This window comes from Neopsephotus bourkii, unplaced genomic scaffold (assembly GCF_033783945.1).
Source record: "Neopsephotus bourkii isolate Nb327-2 ecotype Australia unplaced genomic scaffold, CSIRO-AGI_Nbou_v1 NB_53, whole genome shotgun sequence".
Lineage (NCBI taxonomy): Eukaryota > Metazoa > Chordata > Aves > Psittaciformes > Psittacidae > Neopsephotus > Neopsephotus bourkii.
This window is the reverse complement of record NW_026900570.1, coordinates 12510260-12524984: the sequence shown is the minus strand read 5'-3', so window position 1 is coordinate 12524984 and position 14725 is coordinate 12510260. Positions and strand designations below refer to the sequence as shown.

General features: G+C 41.6%; 1 protein-coding gene across 1 annotated transcript in view; it reads left to right on the top strand.

The window, feature by feature from the left end:
- The window catches only part of GPR158 (G protein-coupled receptor 158), a 186734-nt gene that overhangs the window by 157090 nt on the left and 14919 nt on the right, over nucleotides 1-14725 (top strand). Inside the window, exon 7 of the mRNA XM_061351396.1 lies at nucleotides 6439-6677. Within this exon, the coding sequence (XP_061207380.1) occupies nucleotides 6439-6677 (239 nt within the window). The remainder of the gene's footprint in view (nucleotides 1-6438; nucleotides 6678-14725) is intronic.

Genomic DNA, 14725 nt, shown 5'->3' with positions numbered 1-14725 from the left:
GTGGTTCTGCTAATCTCAGCAGGATTCATGGGGGTATTAGTGCAGTAAGTGGTTTATTAGAAGAGATAATTAGCACAAAGCAGATGAGGATTTCATAAATAAGGAGACTTGGTCTGCATCACTGAAACCTAGTTACGTGACATGGCAAGTCCCCTTGTTGAGCCTTCTTACCTCTCAGCTGCTCAGTGCTCAGTACATCCCTCAGCACACATCCAGGATGGGCAAATCAAGTTGAAGAACGGCCATTTCTGATGAGACTTACCTAGGTGATACGGTAATATAAACAAAAGCATTGCAAAAGACAACACACACAGTTTCAGTGTCTCCTGCAATGGGAGCTAGAAGGCGGCCGGAACAGTTGTGGGCAGCAAGGCAGTGAGCTGGGGAGAGACGAGGCACTGGGGAAAAGCAGACCTCACAGTTGGTCTGTCAAAAGATTCCAGCTATGGTCCTTGGAACTGGCTGCAGACAGAGAAAGCTTTTTGATCTATAGTCCACTGGGAAATTGAGAGTTTCTCAAGTGAGACCAGTCTTGAAGGTGAAAGAAGAAAATAAAGCATAGAATAGCATGAAAAATATGAGAATCTGGGCTGCATTGAAAGAAATAACAAATAATTTTGTTTGCTTATTCCAGGCTTAACTACAGATTGACAGACAAAAGCTACTTCAAATCAATACACTTTCATCAAAGCAGGTCATATTTTTAGGCTCTTTCTATGTTATTAAATATGCATGAGGCTGAGAGTCCAGTGCTGATCACATGGGAATGAGTGAGTGGTTCAGATTGCAGTGGGAAATCTATTGGATTCCTGTTGCCTCCCAAGCCCCATAACCTTCCCTTGAACAGCGTATGATTTCCCTCCTACCTTCCTCAGTCTGCTCAACCTCTTGGAAATTGCAGCAGCACAGTTTATCTCCTATACATTGATCCAGAAGGGAATCTTCATTTAAGCACTGTAGAATTACCCTTATATATGTCTTATTAAAACTAATCTAGGAAACTACAAAGTAGGTTAGCATCAAGTCACAACCCATATGTTTTTGCTTGTTAATAGTAGTTTTTACCAGGCACTGAGGTAAAATGCATTTTGTAACTCCTCTTTACAGCTTGCTTTTCTAGCCATACATCTGATAAATTTGTATTAACTTATTTTTCTACAATAAGAAATCACTTTAAAACTCTATGGAAGATATAAGGAAGATGAAGTCTCACTGTGCAGGCTAGCCTTCAGTCAGTTTGTGCTCTGTTGCCCATAACAAAATCCAGTGCATTTGGAAGGGTTAGTCAGTGCATCTAAGAATTTGTTACCTTTCATGGCAGTGGTCTTCTTGACAGTGTATTTGCTATACAAAGTATCTCCTGAAATGAAAAATATGGGAGATAGTCTATTATCTATACTTTGATTTATTGCAAGTAGAGTTGAGATATTTTGATGGCTATCAGTGATATGTGTCCAAGTTCCCTGTCAACACTCAGGATGGGGACTCTTAGATGTATTCATACACCCAAATAATTGCCAGAAGTTCTTTTTCTAGTTGTACTTTTTTGCTGGACAGGAAGGACATGATGCATATGATATAGGTCTTGTCATGCTGTTTTTGTGCTGTTGACATGGCACAGCTCTTGGCCCAGGTTTGCTCAGATTCGAGATTATCAGGCACACTAAAGTGAAGGATCACCCCAGTTTCAGTGTCTTCTTCAGTGCCGGACTTCAAGTCTGTTCTGTGCTGAGGTCTTGAGAAATCACTTGGGAAGTAGATGATGACTGATTTGGAGACTTTCAGCTGTGATATGGTTTAGAAAGCTGTTCAGTTTTCTCAGTTGGGTTTTATCCTTCCCAGCTGAGAGACAGTAACTGGTGGTATGAGTGCATCTAACTATAGTTTATAAGGCCTTGGGCCTTAAGTGTTGATGTTCTTCCTTCAGTCATCTTTTCTGATGTGGAAATAAAACCTGCACTCATTATTTGTGCATGTGTGTGTGCCTGTGTGTCAAGTCAAGTGTAGGCTCTCGTGTATTGACATAGTGCCATACGTACATGTGCCATCAGTACTTTTTCACTTTTGGTAATTTCACATCAGTTTACAGACTGAAAGTAACTAGCGGCATGTTCACTGTTAGTCCAGAAAAAGCACATAAGACATAATCCATGCACCGCAGGAGGGCAACATCCTTCATAAGAGCTTGACCTGTTATCTTTGTGGTGTAGCTTTCGTATCACAATAAAAATCATCAGCCTGGAACAGAACAGTTTGACAGGATGACTCAGTAGGTCCACAAAATGACAGATGCTAGAAATAAAAAATAAACAAATTGTGCCAGGTCATTGCTGTCAAAACAGGATCCTTCACCTGTTGTTCCTGCCACTTATGCAGTCAGCTGATAGTTCGGGGGCCATGTTTTCTGTCCGCAGGGCAGATTATTGATATGACATGAAAATTTAGTATGATTTTATTTATTTTCTAAGATTACACACTGCATCTCAGGATTTAACTTCTACAGCAGCAGCCACGTGCTTTGCTTGCTGATTCCAAGTGGGTGCTCCCAGCCAGTCCTGTGAACCAGCATGCTCTGTCCCTGTGCCTCAGATTCACTTGCAGCATGACTTCTCTCCCCAGCTGCTGGGCTTCACTTGTCTCTCAGCTCTATGCTTGCGACCAGTCCCACCCCTTGTTCATATATATGGAGCCAGGCATACCAGATAAACCTTCAGACCCTATAGCTTGGTCTCCCCAGACTTGGCAATGCAGCCAGCAGAGTTGGGAGTTAACCTGCAGTGGTCTCCAGGCAGTTCATTCAGCCTGAACTGTGCCTTTTGTTTACTCTGTAGAAAGGATGGGTGTTTCCTATCAGCCTTAATGCTGCCAGTTGCTGTCTGTAGGTCAAAGCTTTGCCTTGAAGGCAGCTATGTCTTCCAGCAAAGCAGGTAGGGCACATTGCAGTGTTCTGTCTGATCTGCCTGTAAACAGAGCCAAAATGAAATGATTGGTTATCCAGTAGTAGCCTGTAAGAGTGGATTGCATATGCTGAATGGTTTTAGCTGGGAGGAGAGTTAGAAGATGCTGAGAAAGTTGGTTGACTTTCTTCTTCTGCTTTAGATCAGAGTCCCTATATCTCAAACAATGCCCTAAGCTTCTAGCGGAGCATTACCTGGCACTACCAGGCATTTTGGGGATAGACAGAACAGGAAGAGGAGTCTTTCCAGTTGACATTGACATAATGAAACACTAACTTGCTCAGGGATTTGAATCCAGGGCTATATCTGTGTTAATAAATTAAGCAGCATCAGAAAACATTAGTTGGTGCTGGAACTCCATCTTCTGTCCTGCTGAATTGTTTTAGTGGTCCCTGGCTTGCCCTTGGTCTGTGGTAAGCTGAATGCTTCCAAACTGTTTCCCAGTGTGGTTCAGAAGATGTCATAGGCATGCAGCTGCCTTGTGCTGGAGGGTAATAGTATGGATGCTTACTCTTCTATGCTGGTAGGTATCGAAGCCAGGGACAACCCTGGGTATATTTATTTTCCTAATGTACATCCATCCCACTAGCTCCACTTCTTACCTCCCTGTGAGAAATCTCTCTCATTTGTTGAACAGCTAGTTCAATCCAATATGTAGATATAAAACAGTGGAGAAAAAGAGGGCTGAGCATTATCTACCCAGAAGTCAGGACAGTTATTTGAATGGAGAAATCCCCAGTTTTCTGATGCAGAGTATTAGTCATCAGACAGTACGTGTTTGCAGAGGCATTTTGATCAAATATTGCAGTGATTCAACTTTTTTATGGTGAACTTCAATAGCATATGAGTCAGAGATATTGGAAGGCAAATGACCCTCCAGGCTGGTGAATAGGGCTGCTTCTGGGAGGGGAAGCTCCTCAGCACTTGTCTCTGCTTTCACACATGTTCAATAATACACAGGACATGAGAGGAAGTGGAGCGCATCAGCTGGTGTTGAGATGATAACAGGAAGATGAAGGAATTGTGACTCTGGAGCTTGTGTTCTGGTAGAGTACTTTTATGCCACAGCCTCTGGAAAGGAGATTGCCAACACTACAAATCCAACTCAGCTTTCCTTACAGCTTCTCAGAAAAAGAATTTGGGGAAAACAAGGTTGGGTTACATGTAGGCCTACATGTCCAAGGTAGAAATGGTGGTGGATGCTTGTATCGGTGAAAAGAAGAGGAAAAAAGAAACATGATCTAAATTGGAGGGGGTTTGACTGCGGTACTCCAAGATGTTACTTGTTTCACTCTGCTCAGATCAATAACGCAGCAGCAGCCCACCCATCTGCCTTAGAAAGCTGTCTCATACTTAGCAGTTAATGAGCTGGTACTGGAAAAAATGTAGTGGGTCCTGCCTTGTTACGTCCAGAAAAGGCTCACATCTTGGCTTTCAGAAGAATCACCAAGAATTGACTTTGAAGAGCCAAAACACAAAGAAAATAAATGTTTCTGGTAGTTCCGAGTTGATTTGTATAATTTTGCTAACTCTTAAACCTTCAGAAACATGTAAAATGAAATTTTTCTCAAGTGGCAAACTGTACCTGTGAAAAGATGGTGTTTTCCAGTTCACTACAAAAGGAATACCTTTTTCTTCTCTGCAGAGAAGCTAAATATTGATTGGCATTTACAACAAGGAGGAAGAAAGCCCTCGCTTACTGATTTTTACCAATAAAATTAGGGTTTACCAGTGCTGCCCTGGAACTGTAGTGCTGTGACTAAGCAATGTAGAGGGAAGTAGCCTGCCTTGCCGCTGTGGAGTTTTCTGTCTATCCTACCTGAAGTCTTTGGGAAGCTGCTTCCAACATGAAACACTTAGCATCTGTAAAGGGAGAGCAGAATATCTATCAAACATGGAAAGATCAAAAACTGTGACCCCCTGCGGGTTAACTGTTGGGAGGGAAACAGTTGAATAATGTTGAACATATTCAGATCTCTGACTTCACCTAATGCACACTGTGAAGGCTGTGTTTGTAGTCAAACGATGATTCATTTTTATGGATGTGGAAAAGCTTTTGTGCTTCTGCCTTAAAAGACACTGTTCTATTATTTGTTTGAGAGGCAACGCCAGTTGCTTCTGCCTTCTCTTAGGCAAATATAAGCATAAATATTAACCTGGAGTCATACTAATTTTTTGCTGAAAAGCCAAGCCTGGACATGGGGCAGCTTGGGAGATGGCTTGGTGCTTGGTACACTGAAAAGGCTTGGGAGCTGACAAGGGCATTTAAAAGCCCAGCTTTCTGAAAAAGTTCAAGTTCCGTAAACCTCAGTAATAATTTGTCACTTCATGCATATCAAGAGTGTTCACTGTACATACTCATGCTCAAGAGTCAGGAACCACCATGGTTTTGAGGACAAAATCACTGAAGCAGCTTACCTCTTACACTTTAAAAGGCTCCTCATCCTAATCTCAGCATTTAAACATTGGCCCATCTGGTTCTGATAGCGTTTCCTCACTGCCCAGCCCTGTTTGCTTGGCCAGGTCGAGGCAGGAGCAAGGCAGGGGCAGCCCCTGCAGCCTCCTTTTCTCATAGGAAAACACTAGGAAGAGGTTAGATGCTTCTGAATTCCATGCTGTGGGCAACACAAAGAGATGCTCTGTGCTACATGAAGAGTCAAACTACTTGCTCTTCCCGAGGCTGTTTTGTCAAATTTTGGTTGCACTCATACTCCGAGCAGGACCTTTTTCTGCTTTAGCAGGTGGTGATGAGTAGAAAATAGAGGTGATGTTTCCTTGAACAGTGAACTCCCACTGTTGGTGGGAGTAAACCTATTCTAATAGTAAGTGCAAATATTTTTAAATTGAGTGTTGTGTGTTCAGTGGCTGTTACATGGTGTGTGTCTAATGTATGATGTGGCTTTTCTTTCGATGGTTCTGTCCCAGCTCGGCAAGCTTTGTCCATAAACAAGTCAGAAACCACATAATGAGCAAAATGCCTTCCACAGTCATTTCTACAAGGAGTATTGTCTCAGAAGCATCAAACCCAATGGGAAGTATATCCTAGAAGTGTTATTTTTTTTTTCTCTGGAAATAGCATGATTGGGGATTAGCAGACAAACAGCATCAAAACAAAATGAAATCTCACACACATGATTGCTGTTTTATGGAAATGACCTTCCCTTTTCCAAAGACAGAAGTCTTCCACTGGGAGCTGAAAGGTACAAAACAGCTTGACAGCACAGCATGTGAATGTGCATCTCTAATATAAGCATAGCTAATACTTTCTATTATTGCTGTGTAGCACTCTCAGTGCAGCAGTCAGTTCCATTTAAATACGATGAATATGAAAGTAATGATGTTTCACATTTCACTCTTGTACACACTGTCAGGGGAAAGAATGTTGATTTTTTTTTAAATGATCTGATAGTGAACTAAAATGAAAATCCAGTTCCTGCAACACAGCTAGTGCTCATCTTAACTCTCTGTCTGAATTTTTCAGGGTTTTGAAGGTATTCCTTTCCCGAACTGCTCAGCGTATTCCATACATGACAGGTGGGCGAGTGATGAGGATGCTGGCTGTTATTCTCCTGGTAGTCTTTTGGTTTCTCGTTGGCTGGACTTCTGCAGTAACCCAAAATTTGGAGAGAAACATTCCACTCATTGGCCAAGGGCAAACATCTGACTACCTGATCTTCAATATGTGCCTCATAGACCGCTGGGATTACATGATGGCTGTTGGTATGTTCATTTTCTATCTTATCTTTTAATTTCTAAAATAAAGATTGGTTGCCTTTTCATTTTTCTTCTTTTAGAATATCTTAAAGTTTTGTCAGACTGCCTAATATCATGTAAAAAGCTTCCAGGGAAATAAAATATTGGCATATATGTTTTTAAATGGGCTGAGAAGTAAACCATAATTAAAGTACGCTGAGTCTTCTGTGACTTTCAAAGGTTTGTAACTTGGATTGTAATAAATCGTGATGGGTGCTCAAGAAATTTCATCTTTGAAGGCAGAAGGTACTTTGCTCTTCTGTGCTATTAAAGTGAGAAATAATGGTTAGATTAATGGACGCTTTTTGCTTCTGCACCTCAGAGCTGAGCAGAGCTCTCGTGTGTGATGAGGGAAAGAACTTGACAGACCACTTGTTCATAACTTACAAAAATTAGTATCAAATAAAGGGAGGAGAAAATGCACATCTAATGTCCAAACTTAATGTATTTTTTAAATGGGCTCTCAGTGCATGGGATAGGCAGGAGCTAAAACATGACACCCTGCAGAGCCCATATCAAGGAGAAAAATGACTCAGTTTTGTTTCCCTACTTTTATAACGGTGGCTTCCCTGTGCAAGGGTTCAGTTATACAGTATAATGTGCTTCCTCCCGCTGGCTGGACAGCTTCAGTGCTTCTGCACCTGAAGCTCTTGTTCCTACTACAGGCCAGTGGTGCCACTTGGTATCTCAAATACACCACTGTTTTGAAAGATGAAATAAATTCTTGCCTTTCTGCCCTTACCTTGCTTTCCCCATAGACACCCCACTAATAAGGGCATGGCTGCTGAGGATTAGGGAGAGGTAACGGTGGCTTCTCCACATGGGAGTGCAGATGAGATGGATAGAAGGAGCCTGGGGGTATGAGGGGTGTTTTCTCTGAGAGTGGTGCACAGAAAGCCAGCACAAAGCAGTTTTAAATGGCAGAACACTACTTCCAGCTTTGCTAAGTACTTTCCATGGCTCCAAGGTGCCCCTGTGGTCTGCTCTTCTCGCCTTTGTGTAAGATCTCAGAGGCAGTCAGGCATACTGGTACCCCATGTGTCAATATGGTCACTGGTAAACCATGCAGGGAGGAGTATAAAGGAGGACATTCTGAAATTTATCTTGATTTGAACCCTTTTGGAGGGGTATACAGATAAAATATAGCTATACTTTCCAGTAATGGAATAGTGCTGTCACTAGAGATGATGTAAAATTAATAAGAAAAGAGAATTAAATGTAGAACACGATGATGTCATCTGCACAAACCCATTTTGCATCAAAATTTTACTGCATTTCACAGACAGTAATACAGTGTAATTTAATAAAACTTTGATAGTGGTGATTGTTGCATAATGGTAACCAAATGTTTTTATCCTCTGGATACATGTCTACGGTAGTGTAGTGATTAACAACTGAGATCTTAATTCTGATCAGTAGTCCCTTTTTGGTAAGAAACTGTGTGAGTTGCTGTCTCCCTAGTATTGAAAAAAAAAACCCAAACTCCAAGATGATTTTTTAAGGTATATTTACAATTAGAGGGGTTTTAAATGTTTTTCAAAATACACTTAAGGGCAGTAGAGGCAAAGCCAGCTCTCAAGCCTGAGCAAAATCAGGCAGAATTTTTCATGTTCTATTATTGTGCCTTCTTACCCAAACTACTTTATAAACAGAGTTATGTTTGTGTAAATCTTCAGTAAACCATGCAGCCAGATTAGTAGTACCAGGAGATGTACACCTACAAGTCTGTACTAATGTGTGTGTCTATATATATATATATTTAATATACATGTGTGTATGCACTTCAAGATTGTCTTGTTAGTAGTTCGAGAAGCTTACAGCCAGTGGGAACTAGTTCCAAAACCAGATACTTCATCTCAGAAATATGTCAGGATAAATACTCATAGTGCAGAACCCCTTTTATTTCTTTAATTGAGTGGGAGCAGCCTTGCAAAAGATGGATTATGATATTTAATTTAAAATGCTAAAATAAAAATGCTGGGCAATAATTTATGAAACTGTTGTTATTTAATGTAGTCAGGCACAGTATTTTATATAAAACTAGTGTGTGTTTTGGAATATAGCCTGTCACCTGTAGCCCTTGCTGGAATACCTCCCTGTTCCAATCAGCTGTCAACACTTTACTGAAATGCAGAGGGGGAGTTTTCAAGGTCGCAGATTAGTGAAGTGAGAATTAACAAGGCTCTGTTAGAAAGTCATAATGAGATGAATCCTTTATGCTACCAGAGATTACTGGAGGTAGGATTTATGAAGCATTTTCCATACTAATCATGATACTTAGGCTTTATCTTGGGAGACTTTTATTGGAGTGAATGTTTTATATTTACATTTCCATTAATTTTAAGAGGATTCTGTCTGTGAGAGAAGTAGACTTAGACGCAAGGGTTGTTGCCATTTCTAGCATTGCCTCTGTGCTCTCTGATACTCTGATGAGAAAAATTAGCATTCAGTGAATCTTATTTTATCTGCAAACATAATGTAAGTTAGTATGTATTTTCCTTGAGGTTGGATATGTGTGGATAGCTTATTTGTTATTTGCCTAGATGCTTTTATTTCCTTTGTGTTCATCACTTTCAAGGTTGGGGCATCTGTCTCATTGACAAGTGATGGCATGGTTGACAGTCTGAGATGTTACAGAAAGACCTGAGTTGCTTGAAAATGCTCACCTACAAAGCCTTTTTCTTATAGCCTGAATATATTCTATACCTCTACCTGTCACAGACAATATTCCAAGTTAGAGGAAAAAAAAACATGCAGTGAACTTTTGGTACCTGAGGGCTCACAGTGTCACCAATCAAACTATTATTCTGTATCCTGAGGGAAAAGATCCTGTAAGTGAAACAGATATCAGCACAGAGTTTAAAAGAACTTCCCAGAAGCTGGAACAAAAAAAAAAAAACAAAATAGCCAGTTAAATGAACAAAGTCTCAGGCAGGAGAGAAAGGCAGGCAGAGAGGTAAACATGCATGCACAAACACAAATAAAGAGCAGAGGTGATATTTTACCAGGTGGATGTTCCTGACTTCAGCCCAGCCAGCTATTAAATCCTATCCAGCATGGGTAGGATTTGAGCTATAGTGTTGCATTCTGTGTGTATTTTTCAATGTTTATTTAAACCAGAAGCAATGACAGGTATTAACCAAGTGCAGGGAGTATTTTTCCTCAGTACCTGTTTGACTCCCAGCTGCAGGAGCTGTGCTGCTCCTGCACAGCTGGCTGGAGCGGCTGACATAGCCTGCTAATCAGTGGGTCATGCTCTAGGGCTTGGGCACCAAGAGGATTCCAAACACGAGGCTGCACCATGATTACTGCATGCCCTCAGCCAGGAAAAAGAACAAAGTGAGTGTTTCAGACTGTTCACAAAAGAGCTCCCTCCCACTGTTCATTTGTTGATATTTAACATATATAATCTGTGCATCTAAAGAGGGCATGAGTTGCCAGGACAGGCTCTGACAGATTGGGCTTTAGGGCCACCTGTACAGTTCTAAGCTAGGGCATTGTAATACAGCCTTATAAGGCCCTTTATTAAATTTTCTACAGGCCCTCTGCTGCATTCAGTGAGTGAATGATTATTATTTCTTTTTGTTATCCCCATTTATTGTGGCCCTATGCCATCTTTGGGGTGTGTTGTTCAGAGCATGCAATGAATAAAGAACTGTTTGTTTCCAAAATGGGCATTTTTAGGCCATGTTCGCCTTAGCATAGATGTACAAAGATTAAAACCAAAACTGTCAACAGTAGCTATCCATTTTGAGTGTCTGTCTTGAGACATGGAGAGATTGTTTTTTCAGAGTACTGTTTATAGCCTCCGTGTGCACAGCCCAACCAGGAGGCACTTGTTAGAATTAAACACTGATGAGGATCTGGCTTTAGTTCTCACATTAAATACTCAGAAAATGTGTCATGTAAAAGTAAGTGATCAGTTGTGAAAAGCTTACTGTAAATGATAATACCAGGGCTGTATAAAATGTTTGCAGCAGAAATAGGCAAAGAATCCTGTTTTACAAAGGAGCCTTCAGCTCCGTTCCTTTCCTACTTGTAAACCACGCCTCCTGCTACCATGTACACCTCTTTCACAGTCCACATCACCAACACTGTGTGTGGTTTATGTCCCTCATCTCTAGGATATGGTGAATCTGGAAAAGATATGGGGAAGAGTAGCAAAGATGCTGGAACACCCAGTTTCGGCAGTTTGGGTTGTATTATTGCCTGCGGTGATGTTTCTTTTTCTTGGTATCTGTTATATTCAGGTGAAATCCCATAGCCTTTATTTAGGCACCATTTCTACAAAGTACTTCTGCTAAGGAAATCATATTTGGGTTGCCTTGGCTGCATGTTTATGTATTGATAAATGTCATACTCAAATGCTTCTGCAAGCCACCCATGAGAAGAGATTGCTTTAGGAGAGGCTGGAAGATGCTCTGCTTCCTCTTGTCTTTGCACCACCCTTTCTGGAATTCACTTCTTAGAATCATAGAATCAACTATATTGGAAAAGACCTTTAATATCATCAAGTCCAACCATTACCCCAGGTCTTCCAAGGCCTTCAGTAAACCGTATGAGGGCCTCATCTACATGGGTTTTGCACACTTCCAGGGATGGTGACTCCAGCTCTGCCCTGGGCAGCCCATTCCAATGCCTGATCACTGTCTGTGAAGAATTTTTTCCTAATATCCTGTCTAAACCTTCCCTAGCTCAGCTTGAGGCCCTTCCTTCCTGTCCTGACACTTGTTACTTGGGAGAAAAGAACTGATTGCCACCTCACTTCTAAGTAGTTGTAGAGAGCAATAAGGTCACCCCTGAGCCTTCTGTTCTCCAGGATGAACAAACCCCAATTCCCTCACTTGTTCCTCATCAGACTTGTGCTCCAGACCCTTCACCAGCTTTGTTGCCCTTCTCTCGACCCACTCTGGCACCTCAGTATCTTTCTTGTACTGCTCCAAGTCTTTCCAGCCCTTCACATATTTTGAATGCCATTGGCATTGCTTGCATCTTCATTAAGATGTGAGAGAAGAGGTCCCACATTCAGCTTCCTTTCAGCTGCTGGAGGTAGATCTTTCTGATCCTGTTCTCCCTCTTTCATCCACATATAAGTGAAGTGGATAATGGGGCACATGAAGACTGAAGAGTGGCCAGTTGACCTTAGTCAACTCCTAGTTGGACATAGTGGACTATGGAAGGAGTAAAGCAGAACAGCACATCTGTGTAAAGAAAGGAAAAAATGCATGAGTATAAGAATGCATGAGTAAGAGAAATGCAGAAATTAGGGGAGTTCCTAGAGATTGTAAATGTAAGTACTGGCATAGGTTTCATGCAGTGAGACTTCTAGGCATGTGGCTCACAGTCAAGTCAGTGGATATGTCTCCATTGTCAGCAAAAGCTGTCTCTAGGTTACCCTCAAGCCATGGGACCCCCAGACCATAGGTCAGCATTTCCCTTACATTGCTTTGAGTGGACCTTGCAAGGCAGTCTCTTGGCTGTGCGGTGTGCCCCCCACCAGCCCACAGACCCCCTTGTCTTCTTTCTCAGCCCTGCACAGTCACAGGCCATGGAAGTCCTGACAGAAAAAAAGCCTGGATTTGGCACCATTAATTCTTCCTCCATACACAGGTCTCTGTATTGCTGTGCCTAGCTAATGAAAACAATGCTGTGATATGGTGAGAGGTAAAGCTTTAGTAATTTATAATTTCCTAGGAATAACTTAATACTGAAGACTTCCATATGTAATCACAGTTCATTGAAACATATGAAAATCCTTTCAGTTGAAGAACAGAGCTTCTCCTATGACATGGTGCACCTCTCCAGGTGGGAGATTGGATGCAGTGAGGCAGAAAGAGTTTGTGCTGTGCTGGCTGGCAACACAGGAGCAGTTGAGGACACAATTCTTTTCCTGTTTTAAAACGGTGCATGCTCAGCTCCAGCTGGCACCCTGAGTGGATGAAGAGATAGAAGAGCCATGCTTCCAGATCCATAGCACACTTTATTTCAATAGGGGGAATTTAAACTGTATGAAATGAAGCCTGATGGAAATAGATGAGTTGTTGTAACTGTGTTGTGGATATGAGTAGAGTTGTAATCAGTAATTTGTGTCTAAAACCTGAGGAAAAAAATGGCGTAACTGTTTGAACAGTACTGTTTAGCCAACAGGGCAAAGTTCGCAATGCCAAATGAACTTAGTCAAGCCATAGCTGTAATGGGCTTTCCCTTATTAGTACAGGGAAAGGGCACAGAGCATGTCACTGTCTGTGGAGAGCAGTGGTCTGTTCTTGGCCTACAAAGATGCTTCTGCTCAGACATAGAACATCATACAGAGGCATGAAAGTGGGCCTTAATCCTTCTGGGATGTCTTCCTTTTTCAGGTAGCTTTTGGATAGCAGACTGCAAGTGAACATGGTGATGGGTATCCTTGCTCCAGGGAGTTCCTTGCAACAATTCTAGCCTACAGCCATCTCCACCAAGAGGCCACCCTGAAGAAGCACGAGAGAAAGACATTTCTGGTAGGGTAGGAGGCCTAAGAAGCAACCAGGACAGCCTGAAATAACTCACTTTCCTTTCCTGACCATGGCAGGAAGAAAATTCACAGTTTAGGATTTAAGCTCTTCACAGATGTGGGTAAATTTATTTCTGCTGTCATCTTGCAGTGACAGGGTGGCATTATCTCCATTTCATAGAACCAGAGCTGAGATACAATTGAGATTAGGGTTATATGGTCCATTTAATCTGGCTGCCCATTTTACAATGCCTTTGGCTCAGTTACAAAGCTTAGCCAAATCTATATATAACATGTTACGTATGGTCTCACTGGCTACAAATACAGCCCTTAGTTCTGCTGCATATTGCAGCAAAAATGCCTATGTTGGCATCCAAATAGCAAGAGAAATGCTCTCTGTGATCATCTCTACAAAGTTTGTCTTTAGTTGTTTCTTTAATATGCACGGGAGCTTGAAGTAAATATAAAGTTAGAATACAGTTGTGCACGTGCACAGGGCTGCTTTTTTTATCACCTGTAGTCTTTTCTCATTCACTGGACATATGAATGCTATTTGCAACAAATTACAGAGCCTTCTTCATTACCCAGCCTTGATTCATCTCTGGAGTTGCTCTGTCACATGCATTAGATGAGTTTGGTCTGTTAAGAAATTATATAGTTAACTGAAGATTATATATGTAAAAGAGAATTAGTTAAGGCTGCATATGTGGTATTTTTATTTTAGTGCTGTCCAGTTCTTAGAGACAGCAAAGCTGTCTTAGGAAAGGGTGAAGTACTTTCCCAAGGCCTCTAAGAAGAGTTGGGGTGTAAGCCATCTTCAAAAATCCAGCTTCACATTTCTTGATTTTTCATGTTTCCTTTATAGGATCTTTCCTTCTCTGAATCTGCTTTTTCTTAGTTTTCCTGAAGTCATGCCCTTGCTGCCTTTACTCCAGTTGTCATCTGTGGATGTTCTCTTCCTGTACCTACCCAAGTGTAAGGAAGTTCCCGGTGACTTCCAAATCTTGAATGGGAGGAAAGTGACTTGATCACTGCTTTCAGTTCATCATATCTTGCTTTGCAGTTCTGTGCAGTCAGGTGAACTACAGGCGTATGCAGAGCAGGCAATAAGGAAGGATATGGATTAACATGGGAGTTTACTTGTACTGGGGAGCAGACAGGCAGGAGCAGGTCAGTCTGCATTCACTGTGCTGTGCAAGGCATGACACAGCTCAGCGAATGGACACTGCAAGAAAAGGTCACAGAGACTGGCTTGACATGGCTTTGCCTTGTACTGGCTTTAAATATGAAAGAATGATTTGCAACACAGACAACTGCATGTTTAGCAAAAGCTAATGAATATATTAACCGGTATATTCTGACAAAGTTTAAGTCAGTAATACCAACCCGGAGCCTGCCCTTTTCTATGAGGCAGATGTATGTCACAAACTGTGAACATTGTCCTTCCTTATCAGAAGATGCAGAATATGAGCAAGGGCCTAAGCAAATCCCAGGTGAGCAGACATGGCACACTCTTAGTTGTAAC